This window comes from Pyrus communis, chromosome 1 (genome assembly GCF_963583255.1).
Source record: "Pyrus communis chromosome 1, drPyrComm1.1, whole genome shotgun sequence".
NCBI lineage: Eukaryota > Viridiplantae > Streptophyta > Magnoliopsida > Rosales > Rosaceae > Pyrus > Pyrus communis.
The window spans coordinates 1741603-1762437 of NC_084803.1; the positions used below are offsets into that span (position 1 = coordinate 1741603).

Genomic DNA, 20835 nt, shown 5'->3' on the forward strand with positions numbered 1-20835 from the left:
TATTAAATAAACTTGATCACTTCCAGACCAACTTGGGCCGGTCTTTTAAGTGAATTAAAACTGACTGGGCTGATGATCTTTCTTTCCACACTATTGGGCTCAGATTCCTCTACATTTTAAAGATCGGCCGAAGGGAAGCCCTAAAATTCAGAAGTGATGAATTGCTAAAGGCGAGCGTGGGAGGGAGGGAGGATGGACACAGCATTTATACGAGTCTGCGCACAACACGTGTAATTCCTTCCGAAGCAACGGAAAAATGGCGGGAAAAATTTGGCGCCATTGCGCGGGAAACGCCATTGTTCGCGACTCTCTCTATTTAAACGAACCCCGTCCTCCCATTTGCCCCCCAAATCTGGTTTTTGGTAAATACGCAACACATCGCCGCCGCTTTCTCCCGCAAGCTCTCAGAATGCCCCAGCAAGACGCGCAGAACGGAAGCCATGAAGTCAAAGAGCCGAGTCCCAAGATCGCCAAGCTTCACGAGAATGGCGACATTTCTGGAAACGCCACCCCATTTTTCCGGGTGAAGAAGCTCACTGAAAAGGCGGTTTTGCCGGCCAGAGGTTCCCCACTCTCTGCAGGCTATGATCTCTCAAGGTGAACCCCAAAGCCCCTAAGTTTGTACTCTATTTTTACTTGAACAATCATCGGAATTTGATGTGGGTTTTTGTGTAGCGCGACGGAGACGAAAGTTCCGGCCAGAGGAAAAGCCCTGGTCCCAACCGATCTGAGCATTGCCGTCCCTGAAGGAACCTATGCCCGAATTGGTATAAATCCGAATCCACAAATTTCCTGCTCAATTTCGATAAATTTTGATCTCTTGGCATACAGAATTTAAATGGGTTTTCTGTATTGTCTGTTGGGTGTGTAGCGCCACGATCGGGGCTGGCATGGAAGCACTCGATCGACGTCGGAGCTGGTGTCATCGATGCAGATTACAGAGGTCCCGTTGGGGTGGTGCTGTTCAACTTTTCTGATGTTGATTTTGAGATCAAGGAGGGTGACAGGATTGCACAGCTGATCATTGAGAAGATCATCACCCCTGATGTTGTGGACGTTGAGGATTTGGATTCCACGTTCAGAGGTGCCGGAGGGTTTGGGTCTACCGGAGTTTAGAACCCTCCCCTTCCCCTAGCCACTCTACTGGTGGGATCTGGGACTTCGGGAACAATGTAGTTAGGTAGTTTTGTTGAAGTTGTTGGTGACCGGTCTACTCCCACAAATATTTTCAGTCAATGAATTGAGTAACTGGTTTTATTTTGTCCGTTTAATTTGCTTCAGTTTGAGGACCAAACACGGAAGATGACTGAAAATAGAAAAGATTCAATACGCGATTCCGTGATTGCAAAATTGCTAGAGATATATTATATGCATCTATTTTTTCGGACAGCATTTCTTGGAACCCAGAAGCGTATCAATTCGACTACAATTATGATCAATGTAAGGTATTAGAAAATTGCAAGCAAAACTGGTACCGCAGTATGCCGTATTGATTGTAGTTGATATACATGAGGTTAAAATTTATTCGTTCAGCTGATTTCAAAGTAGATTAACTCCGTCAAAAGGCAACTATATCTGTGGCAAAAGGCAACTATATCTGTGGCAAAAGTGTCGGAAGGTCAGCAGGAATATCTTTACTTGCCTGTCATGAAAGAAAGTAATTTAGTTTCATGATACTTACATTCCAAACCGGATCTCAAACAGTCCAACAGGAGACAAATCTCCCGAGAACCTTCGGCTGATCTACAATTCCAAATGAAAAACTTGATTTGCATACCTCCAAGTATTTTGTTAACAACGTTGCGGTACTGTAGTTGAAGCCCTCGATAGGTTGCCCTTTTGTACGAGATGCATTGAGTTGCTTTCTAACTTGACTAGCCAATGACTGCTCACAACACAAAATGTCTTAAAAAATATGGAGCAAGCGCACAGAAAACTCATCCTTAAATGGAGAAGCGGGTTGATGAAAGTTAATGCAATTCTGTACCTTTCCCAATTCTACTCCCCACTGGTCAAAAGAATTGATTCCCCATACAAAACCTTCAACTGCAATTCTGTGTTCATAAATTGCCAACAACTGGATGCAGGCAAGTTGATATTAGAATGCCAAAGCAGTACAGACTATAAAATTCCGACAAAAATAAGGTTATACTTCATATAGACAACTTCCAGTAGAAAACAAGCACGGAGACCAAACATGCAGGCCTTGAATGTTATCTTATAGAATTGACAAGTTTGCAAATATGTGGTGAATGCCAACTTATCAAGCAATAAACTGTTTGCGTTTGAATGTGCAGAAAACCTAACAAGTCGAAAAACTATAGGATGACTAGAGCACATAACAAAAGGTCGAAAATGGAAACAAATAACCTGCCCGATGTTGTAAGCATTAAGTGATGGAAGCAGAAGGCTGAGAGAAGGCCGATTTCCAGTGAAAGTCTGTGAGAGATGTGTAATAATTAGCAACACTTATTTACCTATAAGCCAATGACTAAAGCTGAAAGGAGCTCACCTTATGAGTGATAAGATGCTCTGGAACATTCTCTTTCTTCAGCTGTTCCGGGTGCTACAAGAAAATTGATTTTGGTTAGAAACATCGTAGACCATGTTTATGTGCTGCTATTACTAGAGAGAAAATTGCAAGTTTATTTGCTAATCTTGGTTTTATCATCTTTTTCTGCTTTATCCTTTTTAGCATCATAGTGCAAACTCATTTTCCTTGAAAGAATAATGACATAAGTTTAGTTTATGTAGCTAAGAAATAATAAAAAGATCAACCAGGGAGTCGGCATAAATCATACCTTTCCATAGGCAAGGGCATCGGGCTGTGCAAAAAAGTTAGACATGAGCTCATCATGATTACTCACCACTTCACCTGTAGCAATCCACTGACTAAACATTAATACAAACTTTGAAAAATACACTTACAGCTAAAATCTTTTCAGAAGAGTTTTAAATTATGTACCTTTCAGGTAAACAGGTTGCTGACTCTTCACAACACCAATAAAGTCACAAGGAATAACACGGCCCTGATCATTCAGGAAGAAAAACGTTAGCAACCATACACGCACGACATAAATAAAAGTATCAAATTAATCATCTCAAGGTCAGTAATGTGCTTGACGTTCCTTCACATGTGACTAGAAAACTGAAGGTTTTGTAAATCATTTTTCATGCTAACCTAATTGAAAGTTGAGATCACCTGGTGAATTAGTTGGTAAAAGCTGTGCTGACCATTTGTTCCAGGTTCACCAAAGTCTATTTCACCAGTCTCAAAGGGAAGTATTACACCATCAATTGATACACCCTTGCCGTTACTTTCCATGCTAACCTAAATTGAAGAAGAAATTCGAAGATATAAATTAAAGGTCCAGTTAACAAAAAATTGCAGATAGAGGGCAGGGGTGAACTTGCCTGTTGAATGTGTGGAGCAAGCTTCTCCAGTGCTTGGGAGTAAGGTAAGATAGCCTAGGGATAAGTAGCAACAAGTAAAAACACAAAACTCATTGATGCTTACAAATATGAAATCTGGAAAGGATAAAATAATACTCACTCTTGCAGGGTATCCAAGAAATGATACATTCCATATGCTCAACAGACCTAAAAGAACCTAAAGCAAGGATGAAACGTTAGATAACACATCACCAATTATATTACAAGGCAATCATTCTACAATAATTATGACAATACAAACTTTGGGTACTCACAGGTATATTTTTCTCAAATGGTGTTGAGTAGAAGTGTTGATCAATGCTTGAAGCTCCCTTTAAGAACCTTTGATTAGGAAATATAACATCCAAGTTAGTATATACAAAGATCATTTACCAACTAGTGAATTAAACATAGAATTCAGTACTTTATTTTGGCATGCAGTTTCAGAAATCTCACATATAAAAAATGTTTATCAAGTACATACATTTACTGGAGAAAGCAACGACCTTTTTTTGTTTTGTTCAATAGAGCAGTAAAAGTTTTAGTTTCTCTATATTAACTACATTTCCATTGAATCCTGGATAGAAAAATAGAATAGACAATTAAATCCTAATCTGCAGCCTCATGGAGGGAGAAATCAAATCCAGGCATCACAAACTTCAAAAATGACTCATATATAATTGAAACAAACTACAAGTGGCTTACTTCTCAACAACTGAGAACCCATACTGAAGAGATAAGGGCAACACTCCAACAGCACTACAAACTGCAACCAACAATTCAAAAATACTAATTAAACATCAAGGTAGCTGCAAATATCTATATGAGAAGGCAAACAACTTACCACTATATCGGCCACCAACCCAGTCCCAAAATGCAAAAGCATTTCTTGGGTCAATTCCAAATTTCTCTACAAGCTGAAACAGAAAAAGATAAAGATAAACACGTGGATATTGACCTTAAAATTTCATCGTGGGTTTTCACTAGAGCACCTAAATCTGCCAAGTATTCATCTCAAAATATAACCACAGTCCTAATGGTCTTAATAAATTGCATCAGCAATGAAACCAAAAAGAAAAACTTAGAAATTTATTACGAAAAATGAATAATGACTATAGTTAATTAAAATATATGATAATCTGAGTGTTCAATCAGCCAAATGCAAATGAACAATGGAAACTATACCGTAAGATTAGTGCTGACTGCAACCATATGCTTTGCAACTGCAGCAGGCCTGAAATTATTACATTCAACCATGAGATAGAGAGAGAGATTAACTGAGTCCAAATTCAATCATCAAATAATAAACAAATCTCGAATCCCAAACAACTATTAGACCCATATATCCAAGAAGAGTTAGCAAATGCACTAACCCGAGTGAAGATGAAATCCATTCCCTAAGGGTTCGAGCATTCAACATAGTTTCAGCTGTTGTAAAAGTCTTTGAAACTACCACAACTGCAAATATCAAAAGAATATGAACAATAAGAAACCCCGCATAAAGCTTAGATCACTACTTCACTACAAAAGTCAATACTTGGCATATAAATAAGCTCAATGCTTACCAAGGGTAGTTTCTGGGTTGAACCCTGCAATATTTCTTGCAACATCAATAGGATCAACATTTGCAAGACTACACACAAAAGAAAACAAAGTATTAGATTGACAAAATAAAGTATCATATGGATAATATTATTGAACTGTTGTGTATTGAAAAAATGATTAATAATCATAAAGTGATTCAACCATATCAGAATACTCTTAGACCACAATCATAGATCTTCTGATAAATATATGTACACACAAAAAATATGTACGATTGAATACAGGCTATGTTTCTTCAACCAACACAACTACAAAGCAAACCCACAGAAAAAAGATCGTTTTCCAAAAGAAAAACAAAGAAAATTTGAAAACCAAAACCATGCCATATCTTAAAATCCAATGTCCAGTATCAAATACAGAACACTTCTCTCAATGTTTTTAACATTTGCATCCCTCCTTCAAGAAAAATACCACTGTAATAAACTCATAAACTCATGAACACAGATTATCTCATTGTCACAATCAGTCGGCCCTAAAAAGGAGTTGGAAGAAAGCTAACCTGCAACCTTTGACAACATTAGGGGGGAAATCACTTAAAAAGCCTCACACAATGAATTCTTACCATCACATCTTACTGGTTCTAATTCATTAATATAGAAAACTGAAAATTAATAAATAAAAGTTCAGTGCAAAAGTACTTACAAATGCAGCTGCCTTCCCTTTGCTGCTTCCATAGCCTCTGGATCTGTAGATGGAATCAAACTAATGAACACTTGCTAAAATTTGTTCTGAAGCAAGTTTAACCATTTTCACAAGGAAAACCCACAGTACAATGTACAAAGAGAAGAAAATATGAATAGAGATGTAGATCGATGAAATGTTTCAGGGTGACCTGTTTGAAGAGCTGTGTGCACAAATAGAGGACCTAAGAAGCTGCCACCAATACCAACCGCAATAACATCCTTCAATGCTTTTCCTGTGGCTCCAACCTACCAGAATTGCCAATCACTTCAGAATTCAAGCAATATGGACCTAAAAAGGATAGCAAAAATTTTTTTAGTTGATTACCCAAGATCCACTTCGAATACTCTCTGAGAACTTTTGGATCTTGTCCAGAACTTCCCAAACATCCGGGACCACATTTTTCCCATCACACTGTATAGCTGCATTCCTTGGAGCACGAAGAGCTACATGAAGCACCGATCTATTTTCTGTGCTGTTTATCTGAGGCACCATCCAGAAAACAAAAATTCAGAAGAATCGTAGACTATTGGTTTGAGAAATTTGCTGGTCTCTTCCATAAACCCTATAAAGCTTCAAAAGAAGTTTTCAAATAGTACTCCACCAAAGGAAGATAAACATGAGCTTACATGCTCTCCACCAAACATTCGATTAATCTTCTCTTTGAGGGATGCAGCCTGCATTGTGGAATACAAAGCATTAACGAAAAAACAATATATTCACCCAACCCCTCCCAAAGAAGGGGAATTTAGGAATGATCCAACCCCACCTCCGCCAACTTGAGGAGCTTCTGCAAGGTTTCAACTGTGGCACACTGCCGCGAGTAGTCCAACAGGAGCCCATCAAACTCACTGTAAGAGTAAATGCACACATTATCAAGTTCCAATATCCATAGTACCATACAAAACAAGGATTATATAAAATTGAATTAAGATTAAAAGCTTTCATAAGTTCCGATATATGAACATACACCGTCATTGCCTGGGACCGCTTGACATCGTTCAGCAAGTTGCGCAAATGGGTCTTCTTTATGTCTTCAACGTGAGCCTGAACAACAAAAAATTACCTATAATTAACACAAAATCAGAATGCTTTCAACTCCCCATTCGCAAAGAGGTATCATCTCGATTACCTTCAAATCCTTCCACGGCTGAGCATCAGAGATCAGAACAGACGAAGCCATTTCAGATTATGCTGAAACACTTCTCAACCAAATTCCCTGCATTGAAGAATTGTGTTATTTTTCGACCAAAATTAAATAAATTTTCATACTTTTACCAAAAAAAAAGCTGAAAATTTTGACTCGCTCTCACGTACTGCCTGGAGCAGAAAATTTGCAGCAAATATTCTATCTTTCTCCTAGCGTTTCCCGGGAAGCAAACAGAAAATACAATCAAATTGCCATTCTTTTCGCTTTTTATTTTCACCTGATCCTTTTTCTGCTAACGATATTCAAAATTGAATGCCTTCTTTTGCCGACTGGGTATCATCTAAGATTGCGACAGCCCGTCGTACTCAATAATTACCCAAAGTTTCGATAAATAAAGCTGGCGTGAGAGATACGCGAATAAAAATTCGGATCAAATCCGAATGAAAATACAGAAATTGAGCAAATTGGCATTTCTCGGGAACCAAACAGGAAAAAGAAAAATCAAATTGGCACTGATTCTGCTTTTTTAAGCCGATCCTTTTTCTGCTATCAGAGTACACAAAATCGACTACAGAATTTCACTGACGTCGAACTCAATGCTTTACACAGAACAAACATTCCATCTTTTCCTAGCGTTTCTCGGGAACCAAACAGAAAATATGATCAAATTCGCAATTTTTTCCCGGCTTTTTTACCTGAATTTTTGTTATAACTAACAAATTACAAATCGACTGTAAAATAATACTGAATTGTGTATCCCCTGTGATTGCAACAGCACATCCCCATCAACAATTGACCAAAAATTCGATAAATAAAGCTGGCGTGAAAGAAAAGCGAAAAAAATTGCGATCGAATCCGACTGGAAATAAAAAAATTGATAGAACAAAATTAAAAAAAAAAAAAAAAAAAAAACTTTAAAAGTTAATAAGAAATGGAGATGATGTCTACCTGGTGGAGCCTCGAGAAGGAGAAATTCTTGGTGCAGAAGAAGATAGATTTGTAGATTGGCAGAAGGTTTGGAAGTACGCTAAAAGGAAAGAGAGAAGCTTCGGGCTCCATGTCCATGTCCATGTGTCACCGGGCCTACTCGGTGAATCGGTGACTCGGTCACGTGAAAGCCGAAACTGTGGTTGTTTTTTCGGATGGATCGGACACGTGGCAAAGTACGATTGCATAGAAAACAGGGAAAAAAATGCAAAAATGAAAAAAGTTCCGTTGCCGGGAATCGAACCCGGGTCTCCTGGGTGAAAGCCAGATATCCTAACCGCTGGACGACAACGGATTTGTTGTTTGCCTCTCCTCGCTAAACATATTTATTAGAATATGAAAGAGAAGCTTTTGCTTCCACTGCTTACCTTTTCACACCTTTTGTTATGAGTTATTTTTATTTTTCACAACTTTTACCACATGAAAATCGTGCCTTTATAAAATGGGAACAATTATCTCAAATGGACTAAGATAAAAAGAAACATTTATAAATTAAAATTCATCATAAATGGTATTTAAAAAGATGTATATTTCCATTGTATACATGTTTATAGTTTTGTTTCTAAAGGGGTTTTTCACTACATTTCGGAGTTCTGCTATGGTGTACTTCCCTCCATTCCCGATCCGATCCGGCCGCGTTTGAGCCTCTAAACTTCCTCTGCAAAACTTTGTTTGAGTTTGACAACTTCTGCTGCAAAATGAAACATAAGTTCTTACTATCATTCCATCAATCCAAAGACCGCAAAAAGATTAAAAAAAAAGGCAAAGAAGTGCATTCTCATCTCTCACCATTGTAGAAACGTATCATCATACTTTTGGCTCTTCAAAGTGGGGAACTCTTCTGGGTGTAAGAACTTGTGCATCCACCGTAGTTAAAAGTTGCGGTATTGACAGACCTCCTGAGATGACAATTTCTGCAGCGAACGAAAACCAAATGAAAACAGCTATGAGAAGGCGAGATACATAATTAGATAGTACATTACGTTGCAAATATTTCTGTACGAAAAAGTCATACCAATCCCCTCTCCAACTGACAGATTTGGTCTCAGAATATCCTTGGGACTGATCAGAAAAATGTCTCCCAGATAAAGATGGTTAGTAGGTACATAAACGCAGCATAGCTCTTCTGCTACGTTTCTTTGATCAAGAACAACTGTTGAAGTGATAAACCCTAATGCATACTCCCCGATTCTTGGATGCCTTATGATCGCCACTTCCTTGAAGGCGTTTATGCTCTGATCTGCAAAGTGATGTAAAATGAGTGGAAAATTCTGGAACATGGAAACTTAGACTACGATTTATTGTATGGTTTGCAATGTACCTGGTGATATTGCTGTGCTAATTTGCTTTGATGCAGCATAGATATAGCTTATAAGTGGCATTTTCGTAATAAACCACTCCCATAGAGTAAGAACAGAAGTTCCCAACCACGACTGCATGAAAACGCCGACTAAGAAGATGAAGGCGAGGGAGGTGGCAAATCCAAGACCTGCATATTGACATCAACATTGTACATGTTTTGCTTCGTAAACTAGGCCCCGAAAAATGAATGAAACAGCCTTCCACTTAACACATTGCAGATCCTATGGGAGTTCATCGGGGTAGGAGTTAAGGCTTTTGCTTTGCACAGAAGATTGATTACATCTTCAAAGTTTATGCCTACTTACCCATGTCGACTAACCCACGCAAGTCACGCTAAAACTCGAATGATGACGAGTTTGTAACACAAACTTGAATTCTTCGACTCTTTGGAGATAAATTTACAAGATAGAGAAGCAATTCTGCTTACCGAAAATATTGATTCCTAGGTGGTTGTAGATTGGGGAGAATAAACCATCAACAAATTTAATGAAAGCCCATGTGATGTAGAACGTAATAGCTATTGGAAGAAGAATGACACTGCAAAGAAAAAAACAAATCATGAAACATATCACAAAAAATGTCGATTTTGACAGTAATTTGTATACATTTCAAGAGAATCTATGAATCAATTTGCTTTGAAATATTAAATTTTAGTAAATTACCACTTAACTAATATTTGAGTTTGTAGATACGGGTTAAGTAAGTTGGTTAGGGCAGAGTGCCCACCCTAGCACTTAAGTTCAAATTCCCCCTCCGTAAATTAGAGTATTTACTTGATGCCAAGTACCAACAAAGCGTTCATTTTCATAATATGTGAAATTGTGAATGTTAACCCATCATTTAATTGGGATTAAGCGACTAGGGATCGTTGTGGCAGGTACCCGGAGTAAGTCCCGCAGAGCAACTAAACAGTGTTGACTAAGAATTAAGAGGGATTAGAAGACGTAATATGTTACCATCCTGTCATAAACTTCTTTGAAGCCCAGCTCCGAATAACTTTCGAAAGTGCCTATACAAAAGAACAAGCAAAGAATTTAATTTCATGCAACTTTCTGAGAAAATATTTGATCTAACGTCACTAGACAAGTAACAAAACAAGGATATGAACAACGAGATCACACTATTTTCAAGTTATGTTAGAATGTAAGCGTCGAACCTAAAACCAATTTGCGAATGTGACATACTAGACTTTCATCGTTCGATATGAAAACAGATCAACCATAACTACCAAAATCTATCTTCACATTTCATCCGTATTCATATGATTATGCAATATTTATAGACCTAATTGGGAAAGGCAAGAAGGAAAATGAAATTGGACGAAAACCTCGCGGCCGGTTTGATGATGGGAATGGGAGGTGGTGGGAGGTGGGGAGTTTGGTGGGGAGGAGGATTTGGAATCTCCTCCGTTTTCCGAAACGGCAGCGACTGGGATGAGGAGCTCGAGATCCCTTTCTCTCCCTCTCGTCGCCATTGTTGTTGCTTTGCGTCTGCGTCTGCGTCTCTGCCTCCCTTTGTTTTTCAGGAATGCTCGGAAGTCGGACCACTAACTGAAAATCAAATTTAACCAATCATAGCTTCCTCAGCTGTTGTTACTTATATTTCCCGGGTTGAACCGGGTCCAAATAAACAAGCCCATCACGTTTATATATTATAGTCTTAACATTTTTTTACTTCTTATGGGATGAATTGAAGGATGTGAGATAGGCTTTGATGTTATAGATAAGAAGAAACTATAAGACATTGGTGAAAGGGAGATGTTGAATCCAAGGAGTACGTAGGATTATTAATAGTTGTCGGCGGTGGTCATCGGACTCATTTGAAAGTTCTTTTAAAATGACTGAAAGTGCTTTTGAGTTTCAAAAGCACTGTCATCAGAAAAACGTTTCCAGTCATTTTAAAAGAACTTCTCAACGAGTTGCCATACCATAAATATAACATGTATATTAACATAACTCGTTAAAATCACAACGATACATAATGTGAATAGGAATAAGTTGATAAAAAATTAAAATCAGACACGTAATCACAAAAATACATAATACGTCGAGGTACAAATTTAAGTACACCAAACCATGACATAAAACTCTTCAGCTGTCTCATAGAATAAGTAATAATCACTTGCCAAAATGTACAAAACATTTCTTCACAAAGAATCCTAAATCCTAAGCAAACATACATATTCAGGAGGCAGATTAACTGATATCCCTCCGTATACATTTCTGAGTCTTCCCAGGTTCCGTCATACATCTTAATTACTCCCACCTGGGTAGTTGCAGCTATCATAGCCTACGCAACACAGAAGGGTACAAAGTTTAATAAATGAAAAGAAGAAAAAAGATCAAGATTAAAAACTTACTAGGGTTGTTGGATGTGAGTGTGGCGGTTTGCGAGAAATCGCAGTTCCAAGGTTCTCTGCCAGCGGTTTGATATAGGAGATTCATGGCGTAAGTAGCATGGGATTTTACTGTGTTCGGTTCAAAACAAGACCCTCCGGGTTGAATTGGAGTGCAATCAAAACCATGTCCACAAACATAATCTATATTAGCCTGTAACTGAGAGTCTGATACGCCGGCCTTGGGCACACAATATGATCCTTTCTTTGGCTTTGGCCCCGATGGATTCATTGGCGTGGGGGGCGTGGATGGTGTGGTGGGCGTGGTAGGGGTCTGAAGCAAAATAAATCAAGTTAAATTTAAACACTGCAACAAAAAACATTTAGAACATGTCAGTCCCTTTGTAACTTGTTACTCGTCGGCTTTGGAATGCAGTAGCTGATACTATAATCAATTTCGATTGGCCCTAGCTAAAGTCCGTCAGGGTTTGTAGTACAACTAAAGGTCGACATGTTTGAAGGTAATCGACAACCGGTTGGATCAGCATATCAAAATTACCATAAAATCACAAATTGATGATGGCGATATCATGATTTTTACCTGGCTGCTCTTAGAGAGACCAACATCATAAGTCATGGTGAGGTCAGGCTTGAAGAGACCAAATGCTCTCTCAGACCCAGGGCCAGGCTTCAAGTTCTCATCGTAGAGTGCAAAGAGGTAAGTGTCCACAGACTTTCCCGGCATCAATGGCGTCTCAACCATTGATCGAAGGTGCGCAATCAGGTTTCCGTTATAAGCTTTCGCGTTCTGGACACTTGGACCAACCTCATTGTCGTCCCCTTTGTACGGCCACCCGGTCTCCGCCACCACAATTTCCACCCCCTTGAAGCCTATAGAGTCCAATGCCGATCTTATTGCATCCACCTATACAGAAATGGGCGGTAACATTTTTGAGTTCGTTAGCCACGTTAACTAGAGCAAATGAGCTCTCATGCATTCGAATTTTTAGCACTGAAGCGTATATTGATTTAAAGTTGAATATCGTTCGTAAAAAGAAACAAACGGAATGAATAAATAACGGTCTTGGACCGGACAAGACCGGTGGAGATAATTTACCTGAGCATCGAACATGTTCATGTAATTAATCTTTGTGTTGGAGTCGAACCGCCCATTATTTGGCTGAAATAGGCAAAAAGCCAATGTCTCGGGTCTCGGGTCACTCCGGTACGCGAAATACGGGTACGGGTTGATAGCGAAAGGCGAACCGGTGGCGTTATTAAACCCAAGCAACGCCTTCATGACGTCACCAAAACCGGGATCGAACCTTGCGGAGGACGGCGGCTCGGAATGCTTGAGCACCGCCATGGAGTGTACGGTGGAGACCTTGATTTGCCCGCCAAGAGACAAGGAATTGAGGGCGTCTTGAACATTCTTAATCGCCGGGACCAGCTGAGAAATCAGGCCCTGGTCGCCGTAAGTCAAGACCTCGTTGCCGACGGTGATGAGGATGATGTTGCTCGCCGGGTAGAAAGGGGACACGTTGGCTCCAACCCAACTCTTGGCGAAACTCGGGTCGGATGCGAGACCAGGGATGTCGCCGTTCGATGCTCCGATGACGATACCCAAGCCGGTGTTCGCCAGGGCTTTGATTATGGCTGGGTCGGACCCGTAAAGCCGAACCTTCTGGATTGAAGTTGACTGGAGCAGCTTCGCGGTGGACGACGGTGGCGGTAGGTTGTCGGCAACTTGGCCATAGTTTACCCCGATAAATGATTGGCAATCTGCATTAAAAAAACAGAGCAATTAAATTATGGGGTTTATTTCTTTTGAAAAATATATTAGAATTCAATCAATCAACATTTTTTACGAGCTTACTTGCGAGGTTAATGGATAAAACGAAAAGTGCTACTGTATGAAGAAATGTAATCGCCATGGCTGAAGACAGAGTGCTCTGTTTCTGTGAAGGTGAAAAGAATGGAGGGAGAAAATTAATAGAAGGTAGGAAATTGCAAGACTTGGGGGCAAAATCGTAAAGTGACGTTTCGGTAGGCTTCGACTTCACAAAAGCAAACATTTTTTTCAGTAACATGGAAGAAGGAAAAAAAAAACCAATAAAGAACAATTAGTCTAGTTCTAGCCACTTCAGCGCAGTTATCGAAAAGAATTTGGCAAGCTCTTGAAAATTCATCTCATCTTTTAAATTCAGTTGGGTGAGTCAGCTCCAAAACTATGTTCTATGAACATGCTACGAATTACAAATCTAGTTCTCTATGATCAAGCTTCTGCACTCCAAATCATAACACTTCATAACGATGTTTCGACATAAATATTCTATTAAATATATATTTATTGCTAAACAAATCGTAAAACTGCTTCCAAATTCCTTAAAAATTTTAACTTAATGCTCAGAAAAAAATATTTTGCGAAAATAAAAAATTTGCATTTTTTTCAAAACACATGGGTGTTAAAGGGCTCGACTCATGCAAAACAAGGCTCGCTTCGTGCACGCCAAAACGCGTGCGGGCTCCATGGACAGAAAAATGAGGGGGCTTCGGGCACCCAAAATGCTGCGGACACTCACATGCAGAACAAGGTGAACCCAGACGCACAAGACGAGGTAGGCTCCACGTACGCAAAACGAGGTGAACTTCCTGGTACTCAGAAAATGAGTTGGGCTTCATGCATGGAAAAATATATTTTGTAGAACATAAATATGATAGTTTGTAATAGTGGTAAGAGAAATAAAAGAAAAATGCACAAAAATGATTCAAATATTTGAAGGTGCTAGAAAGTCGAAAAGTCATGCTCGACTTTCTGGCACCCTAAGAATTTGAATCATTTTTGTACAATTTTGTTAATTTTTCTTTTATTTTTCTTATCATCACAACCAACGATCATATTCATATTCTTCAAGATATATTTTTTCAAGCAAAATCTATTATAATTCGTATTTGAACACTTGTAATCAATGATTTAAAACCTAAATTTAAAGATAATTGAACCTTTTTTTTTTTTTTTTGGGTTAAATTTTCTTTTATCTAAATCTACAGTATATATAAATATAACCATTTTTGTCAACCTAAAGAGGATGAAAGACTGTTTAACAAAACAAATTTTTGTTATTTTTTGTTTAAATCTCGTCTACATGTGATTTTAACGTCTTTAATTTTTTTTTTAAATTAAAAAAATATATCTAAATATATATTTTAACATTTCTATATTTTTAACTTTTTTTTTTTTTACTGAGAAAGAGCATCTTAGCACATATGTAATGACAACAACAAACATTGATTTTTTATAATCAGTCAAAAGAACAACAAAATCTAAACCCAAAACCATTTTATCTCATTAGAAGAAGAACGGAAGAAAAAAAAGCACTTTTGTTAATCTACGGTCTACCAAAATCAATATCAGCCACATTACACAAAGCGAAATTTTCTTCCTTACTAAGAAAGAAGCACTTCGTTTTAGAAAGTGACGACATTTCTAGCTTAAAAGAACTTTGAGCAACATAAATGAAGCAAGGCATTTGCCAAATAAAGCACTGTGAGAAAAAGTGCTTCTCATATATTAGTAGAATATTAATTTGGTCACTTGAGGAGCAACAAACGCACAAAGGTAAGCTGACTTTGAGAAGTTGGGTATAATTGGCGCGCAAGTAACCTTTTGAATAATGCTAAGAATAATGGAAAGGAAACAAGATTTCGAACATTCAAAATTAAGCTTTCTGCTTACCACTTCTCGAAGGCTTTAATTAAACGGTTCATGAAAGAAATTCCAGTTCGGGTGGAGCAAGAGCAAGCGGAGCATGGCGATGATGTTAACCGGACAAGTAGAGCAACAAAAGTAACCGGTACGGGTTCATGTGGAGCTTTCACCCTTGCGGAACTTGGGCTTAATAGTTTACCGATAACTTGCGCAAGAGCTTCATAAATTCGTAGCACTAGACAAAGCCAATCAAAATCGCATAATTTTTTTGGACCGGATGGCAGTTATGGCCTAATACAATTGTTCGTTTAGCCCTTGGATTCTGGTCTCAGAGCGAACAAATGAAGATCAATTTGTTGGTAGCTAACTGGTACAGAAAAGAAGTCAAAAATGCATAATTAAAAGCATAGATGTTACATTATTCATCTCCTGCAAACCCAAATATGAATTTCTTATTCACCAGGTTAATGTATCGCTGAAAAACCCGTGCGAAAGAGGTCTCTGGTAAGCTCATCTACAAGTCCACTGAGCACAAGCCTCTCCAAATCCTTCACGACTTCATCTACTTCAACAACTGCAAACATAGTTTTATCCCAACCCATATCCCACATGCAATTCACGTCCGGCTCCCAGCTATGCATATCGCTTTCCAGCATTTTCGGCAGATACTCTTCCGCCTCACATTCATATTTTCCTTTTCTCCCGTAGAACTTCAGAGTCTCGAAATCTTTATGCAGTTGCCTAACCAGCTCATTCAAGGACCGTATTTTGACAAAACTTATTGATATCTTTTCGCATTTATGATGAACATTGAGCTCGTGCCTTATCCCTTTTCGTTTCATTACTTCGTAGGCACAGTCTAATGTGAGCTTGCTGTCTACATCTGGGTTGCAGTCGTGGCCGCTGTCGTGAAGAATGCTGAAAGGGATGTCGAGCTCGAAAAGTGCTTCTGCTGTGTTGAGGAAATGATGGCTCTTGATCACTACCTGCTTCAGGTGGTTTTCATTTTCTGTCTGTGGCTCTTGTTTTCTCAGGTTGAGTGCTTTATGGTGCTCCAATACTTCTGCATAACAAATGTCATGGTTTCCTGCAACTTTTAGAAACTTAATGAGTTCGCATTTTGTGGAAGACAAGAAAACTTACCTGCAACAAGATGCCACCGTGGCTTGTATTTCAAGCCACTAACACATTGTCATACTTTTAACTTCCCCACATTGCAGTGATTGGCTTGAGATACTGCCACAGTGACATTCCCCGTTGCAGAGAAGTTTTTCTCTTGTAAGAAGGGAAGTTGAATTGAAAGAGGTTCTACTTACCATTAATTGTAATTGATGCAGTTATGCACTCATCATCTCCGAAAGCAGGTGCTTGATCTTGCTGATCATCCTGCATAACATACAAAAAAAGCTTAAGTCAGTTACCAGCCTATTTCGAATTAGACAAAAGTTTGCAACTGAAGAAGTATCTTTTATTCGGAAAGTTATCGTAAAGATGGACATACACTTTCCTTTGGAAGTAGAGTTTGTGATTTTTCGAGGCTTCGAATTTCAACTTCATTGGGATCGTACAAAATGGGAGCCTCCAGCTCTGCTTCTTTATGTAGGTTTTGCGCTGAATCTAATGGTTGAATGCTTGCCGTTGACTTGTTGGACTTGACGATGCGTGGCTCAGCTTGTTTTAGCCTGCTGGCTCGAACTTTTTCTGTTGCATTGTGACTACCACGTTTTTCATGGCTTCTGGTTGCCACTTCATCGATTCTTCGAGGCATTTCACTTTTATTCACTCTTCTAGATTTTGCCTTCTGCAGTGGTGGTGCTGCATGAACTGATCTCTCCTCCATAGCCGGTAGAGTGCCAAAATTTTCTTTTGCTGGTTGAGGATCCGAGGAGTTTGGTGAAGAATCTTTCTTGTTGAAATTCAAGTCAGCGGAACTTTTGCTTCTGACCAGATTTTCATGATATTTGCCATTTGGAACTCTTGTGGATTGCACTGTTGCAGCGGCTTCTCTAGCGATTTTCTTATTTACCCTAGCTAGCTCTGCAAGTGTCTGCTTCTTTTGCATATCTACTGCCCCTTTTGACTTACTTCTTGATATCATTTCGCTTCTTCGTTGCTTTTTCGTCACCAACTTGGGTTGTGGAATCTGCTGCTCCTTTGTCTTCCGGCTGCGCTTTTCTTTCGGTGACTCAGATTTGAAAGCCATGGATTGCTGCTGGAGTTCAACATTATATGGGGACTTATGCTGCTGATTTCTTGGGAGAACGTTGTTCCCATTTTGCTTTTCCACTGGAACCCGAATTTCCTTGAACCCTGGTTTTGCTTGCATCACAGGTTTATCCTGTTTGAAGGTCTGAGTAGGTTTTTGGTGCTTATCTAATTTGATGGTTGCATTTCCTGATATCGCCACGGGTTTAAATTCTTCCGGATCATGAACAACTACCCCAAGGCTGATATTATTGGCAAGCATGCTTTTTCCTGCTTGCGAAACAAACGTCGTATTCTGCATCAACGGATCCATAGTCTTAACCCAAGAAATCTTACTGCTTTCGTTTGTTGTTTGCTCTATCACGTGCCTTTCTCTTTTTGACTTGGAACTCAAGTCTTCCTCCACGGTGTGCTTCAAGTTTTCGTTCTTTGGAAGCTCATTCAGCCCCATTAGTTTTGTAATTACATTTGGAATCCTCTCCTTTTTTGGTTTAGACTCTTTCTGTTCTGTTGATGGATTCTTGACACCTGCGGTATAGCTGACTGATTGCCTCTGAGAAACTGATGTTGAGGAGGTTATTTTCCCTTGCTTTTCGCTGTTTAAGCTACTACCTTCTGTAGTGTAAGTTGGAGCTGCAGTCACCTTCTGCCCGAACCCCGGCCTTCCAACTTCTTGATTTTTACGCCCGTGTCTCGAACCCTTGTCAAAGGAGAAGCTTGGCAGATCAATTTGCTTTTCCTCAGCCATTTTGACAGCATTATCTTCCTCATCTTCATCCTCATCTAGCAATGTGATCCCATTTTTCCTCTGAGAGGCGACTATGTATTCAGAAGTTTCCTGCAGGTTTACAAGCATTCTCAAGGACTCTTCCAAATCCATTGCCTCTTTCACTAACTCCTTCCCAACTTCTATTGAAAATCTATCAACATTAAGTCCATTCGAGCAGGCCTCTAGGATCTGATTCAATTTATGTGCTCCTCTCGATATTTCTTCGATATGGTGATGAGAAAGGTTAGGAAAATGGTTACTTGAACCGAAGTCCCTATTCGCGCTAGCTTTTCCTTCCATCTTGCTGAACTCCACGGCTCCCCTCCCAATTTGATTAAAAAATCCTAGCATTGAACTTCTGCTAGATGTATCCGCTTTCCCGAGCTTTCCTGGATTTTCAAGTGCAAAGGCCAAGGCCCTGGAAAAATCTCCCATTTGTTCCCAGCTCCTACCTCCTCTCCCATAAGCAACAATCTGATTCGAACCCTCTTGAACAATCGGTGTTCTGCTACTTCCTCCGGAGCCAATCTGCAGTAGTTGGAAAGAAAAGAAAAATATTTGGACCAAATTAACGAAGTTCATTCAGTCCTGATTTCTCATCTAATTACAACAATTTCACGTAAGATTACTTACAGGTCCATTGGTGCTTACATCCGCTCTTCCTCTATAATTCTGCTTGGAACAAGCATATGCATCTGGATGAAGGCATGAAAAAAACATAAACTTTATTTCGATCAATCTTTTTTACCTTGCATCGACTTTTTTTACCCATGATTACTTGCAATAAAAAGGACACGTAACTGGATTGTTTCCTTGAGAATTATTTTTGTGGTTAAATTTCTACACTTGTTGCTGCTTTAACTGCAGCCTTTATTCGTGCTCTTTGATAGTGATGAACAATTAATTAAACATTTTCCACATTAAGGACTAATCAGTGAGATCAATAAACTTTCAATATGGTAGACAACTTAGATTAGAAACTTACCTATTGCCATTGAATTCCAACGGTTTGAACTCTGAGGCGCACCCATTTTCTCCTTGCGGACGCGAAGATCGTCCAGCAGCTTCTGCGCAAAATCCGATCTCTTTGCCATGCTGTGCTTGCAGTTCAGCTCGCAGCTACATCATATGTTTCAGCAAGAAATTGGAAGACTCTGTTGGGGCGCATTAAATTTAATGACAAAAAAAAAAAAAAAAATAGAGAGGAGAGAAGGGAAGCTCAGTTTACATAATTTGTGGGTGGATCGAGGGATCCTTTCAAAGTTTGGTTTCGGTGGCAAGTCCCAAGTCTCTCTCTTCTCTCTCTCTCAGCTTTCTCTCTCTTACTCTCAACTCCGTTACCTATACCGCTGTGGTCGTGTGAGTGACCAACTTATATTCCAATCTAAGCAAAGGCTGAGGATTTTTCAATGGGCCCTCGCTTTCAAGCTCTCTGTTTCATTAACTTTTTCCTGTTTTTATGTATGGCTTAAAGCCTTAAATCCATGATTAGTGGAAGCCAAATCAAGACGTACTGATAATAACCAAGAAACACGCATGCAAATTTCTCAAGCTAATTGACTTAATTGATTAAAGGGTCCTCGTTAGAAGAAATACATAATTGCTGAATCCACACTCATTGTGCAGCATTAGTTGAAAGGGCCCTATGCTCAACCTCTCTACAAGACCTTGACACTGTTTACTGCCTATTGGAGTATCTCCACCGGTTCCAGTTGCCTCTGCAATTGGATTGAATTGCCTCCAACCCAAAAAAATACTTTCCACCAATCAAAAAAATGATAGGGCAATTGGGCCAAGGGCGCCCTTTCAATTGCCCTTACAATTGTTGCACAGGCTTGTGTCATTTGAATTAGCTGAAGGGAATGGGAGGGCCACACCCACGTCACGTGATACCCCCCCCCCCCTTCTCCTTTCAACACAGCATAGCGCCTTGCAAAGTGTGCAAACCATTGGATCTGGAAAGTTGGATTTCCAACATAAAAAAATAAAAAATAAAAAAACCAACGTCTTTTAACAAGACGTTTAAAATACTACACACTAAGAAACTTACGAAGTTCGACCATCTTCTTCATTAAGTTCAACCACCTTCTTCGTTTGCCTTTATTTTTGTTTTAGGTAATTATTTTTAACTAAATATGCTTACAAGGCATAAAATATTAAAAGAAATACATTTGTGAAAGTAATCGCCCTTGTCATTGCCTTTTCTTTTTTCAAACGGGTAGACTTACACAAAGACAATTACTATTTAAAATGAATAGTAAGAAAAATTTCATTGTCCTTGCCTTTGCGGTGCCCTTGCCCTCCTAAGCAGGTGGTGATGCCCTTAGATAACCAAGAAATAGTGTTTATTCCCAAAAAGTACCACTAATCGTGTACTTGATCTCCTATCATTTGAGTCACCAGCCAAGAATGCATCACTTAAAGCTTTTAGAGATGACTAATACCACGAGACAGAACGATGAATTGAGACTCCATTCGAGAGTGCATAAATTGGCAGACTTGGTGCACACAAAAAAAACAATATTAGGTCTGGTTATTACTAAATATTGCAAGGCACCAACTATGCTTCTATACAAAGCAGGATTATTGAATGACTTCCC

General features: G+C 39.2%; 5 protein-coding genes and 1 non-coding gene across 6 annotated transcripts; 1 reads left to right on the plus strand and 5 right to left on the minus strand.

The window, feature by feature from the left end:
* Nucleotides 1-355: 355 nt before the first annotated feature.
* LOC137734318 (deoxyuridine 5'-triphosphate nucleotidohydrolase) lies at nt 356-1264 on the plus strand. Its single transcript, XM_068473609.1, has 3 exons — nt 356-597; nt 676-767; nt 872-1264. The coding sequence occupies exons 1-3, from the start codon at nt 410-412 to the stop codon at nt 1114-1116; spliced, it is 525 nt and encodes a 174-aa protein (XP_068329710.1). The 5' UTR covers nt 356-409; the 3' UTR covers nt 1117-1264.
* A 75-nt stretch (nt 1265-1339) lies between these two features.
* On the minus strand, nt 1340-7919 carry LOC137734311 (glucose-6-phosphate isomerase, cytosolic 2B). Its single transcript, XM_068473603.1, has 24 exons — nt 7817-7919; nt 6851-6937; nt 6689-6765; nt 6488-6569; nt 6348-6395; nt 6046-6201; nt 5870-5966; nt 5680-5722; nt 4998-5065; nt 4806-4890; nt 4618-4666; nt 4277-4349; nt 4138-4198; nt 3708-3774; nt 3554-3610; nt 3415-3468; nt 3203-3331; nt 2966-3029; nt 2802-2875; nt 2513-2566; nt 2371-2439; nt 1988-2077; nt 1778-1885; nt 1340-1642 (listed from the first exon to the last, which is right to left on the minus strand). Exons 2-24 carry the CDS (start codon nt 6899-6901, stop codon nt 1592-1594), a joined length of 1707 nt encoding a protein of 568 aa, XP_068329704.1. The 5' UTR covers nt 6902-6937; nt 7817-7919; the 3' UTR covers nt 1340-1591.
* Nucleotides 7920-8078: 159 nt separating this feature from the next.
* Nucleotides 8079-8150, minus strand: TRNAE-UUC (transfer RNA glutamic acid (anticodon UUC)). The gene has a single exon. It is a non-coding gene; the product is annotated as a tRNA-Glu (tRNA).
* Nucleotides 8151-8644: 494 nt separating this feature from the next.
* Nucleotides 8645-10716, minus strand: LOC137726537 (protein LIKE COV 1-like). The gene is made up of 6 exons (XM_068465505.1): nt 10545-10716; nt 10174-10226; nt 9645-9754; nt 9177-9344; nt 8871-9095; nt 8645-8769 (listed from the first exon to the last, which is right to left on the minus strand). Exons 1-6 carry the CDS (start codon nt 10689-10691, stop codon nt 8663-8665), a joined length of 810 nt encoding a protein of 269 aa, XP_068321606.1. The 5' UTR covers nt 10692-10716; the 3' UTR covers nt 8645-8662.
* Nucleotides 10717-11181: 465 nt separating this feature from the next.
* On the minus strand, nt 11182-13341 carry LOC137746859 (glucan endo-1,3-beta-D-glucosidase-like; the record flags this gene model as incomplete). The annotated part of the gene is made up of 4 exons (XM_068486879.1): nt 11182-11506; nt 11577-11886; nt 12154-12477; nt 12670-13341. Coding segments are annotated over 4 exons (1344 nt in total), but the record flags the coding sequence as incomplete, so codon positions are not given.
* A 2281-nt stretch (nt 13342-15622) lies between these two features.
* Nucleotides 15623-19329, minus strand: LOC137746915 (uncharacterized). Its single transcript, XM_068486929.1, has 5 exons — nt 19221-19329; nt 18869-18930; nt 16763-18763; nt 16578-16647; nt 15623-16348 (listed from the first exon to the last, which is right to left on the minus strand). Exons 1-5 carry the CDS (start codon nt 19327-19329, stop codon nt 15726-15728), a joined length of 2865 nt encoding a protein of 954 aa, XP_068343030.1. The 3' UTR covers nt 15623-15725.
* Between the last annotated feature and the right edge of the window lie 1506 nt (nt 19330-20835).

Excerpts from the sequence above, each read along its gene's own strand:
- LOC137734318 (XM_068473609.1), top strand. The coding sequence starts at position 410 with ATGCCCCAGCAAGACGCGCAGAACGGAAGCCATGAAGTCAAAGAGCCG. Across the intron at positions 598-675 it reads GCAGGCTATGATCTCTCAAG|CGCGACGGAGACGAAAGTTC; the intron begins GTGAACCCCAAA and ends GTTTTTGTGTAG. Across the intron at positions 768-871 it reads AGGAACCTATGCCCGAATTG|CGCCACGATCGGGGCTGGCA; the intron begins GTATAAATCCGA and ends TTGGGTGTGTAG.
- LOC137734311 (XM_068473603.1), bottom strand. The coding sequence starts at position 6,901 with ATGGCTTCGTCTGTTCTGATCTCTGATGCTCAGCCGTGGAAGGATTTG. Across the intron at positions 3,030-3,202 it reads TTTACCAACTAATTCACCAG|GGCCGTGTTATTCCTTGTGA; the intron begins GTGATCTCAACT and ends CTGAATGATCAG. Across the intron at positions 2,876-2,965 it reads GCAACCTGTTTACCTGAAAG|GTGAAGTGGTGAGTAATCAT; the intron begins GTACATAATTTA and ends GGATTGCTACAG.
- LOC137746915 (XM_068486929.1), bottom strand. The coding sequence starts at position 19,329 with ATGGCAAAGAGATCGGATTTTGCGCAGAAGCTGCTGGACGATCTTCGC. Across the intron at positions 18,931-19,220 it reads TTGGAATTCAATGGCAATAG|ATGCATATGCTTGTTCCAAG; the intron begins GTAAGTTTCTAA and ends GCCTTCATCCAG. Across the intron at positions 16,648-16,762 it reads CTCTACTTCCAAAGGAAAGT|GATGATCAGCAAGATCAAGC; the intron begins GTATGTCCATCT and ends TATGTTATGCAG.
- LOC137726537 (XM_068465505.1), bottom strand. The coding sequence starts at position 10,691 with ATGGCGACGAGAGGGAGAGAAAGGGATCTCGAGCTCCTCATCCCAGTC. Across the intron at positions 9,345-9,644 it reads CCTAGGAATCAATATTTTCG|GTCTTGGATTTGCCACCTCC; the intron begins GTAAGCAGAATT and ends GTCAATATGCAG. Across the intron at positions 9,096-9,176 it reads TAGCACAGCAATATCACCAG|ATCAGAGCATAAACGCCTTC; the intron begins GTACATTGCAAA and ends ATCACTTTGCAG.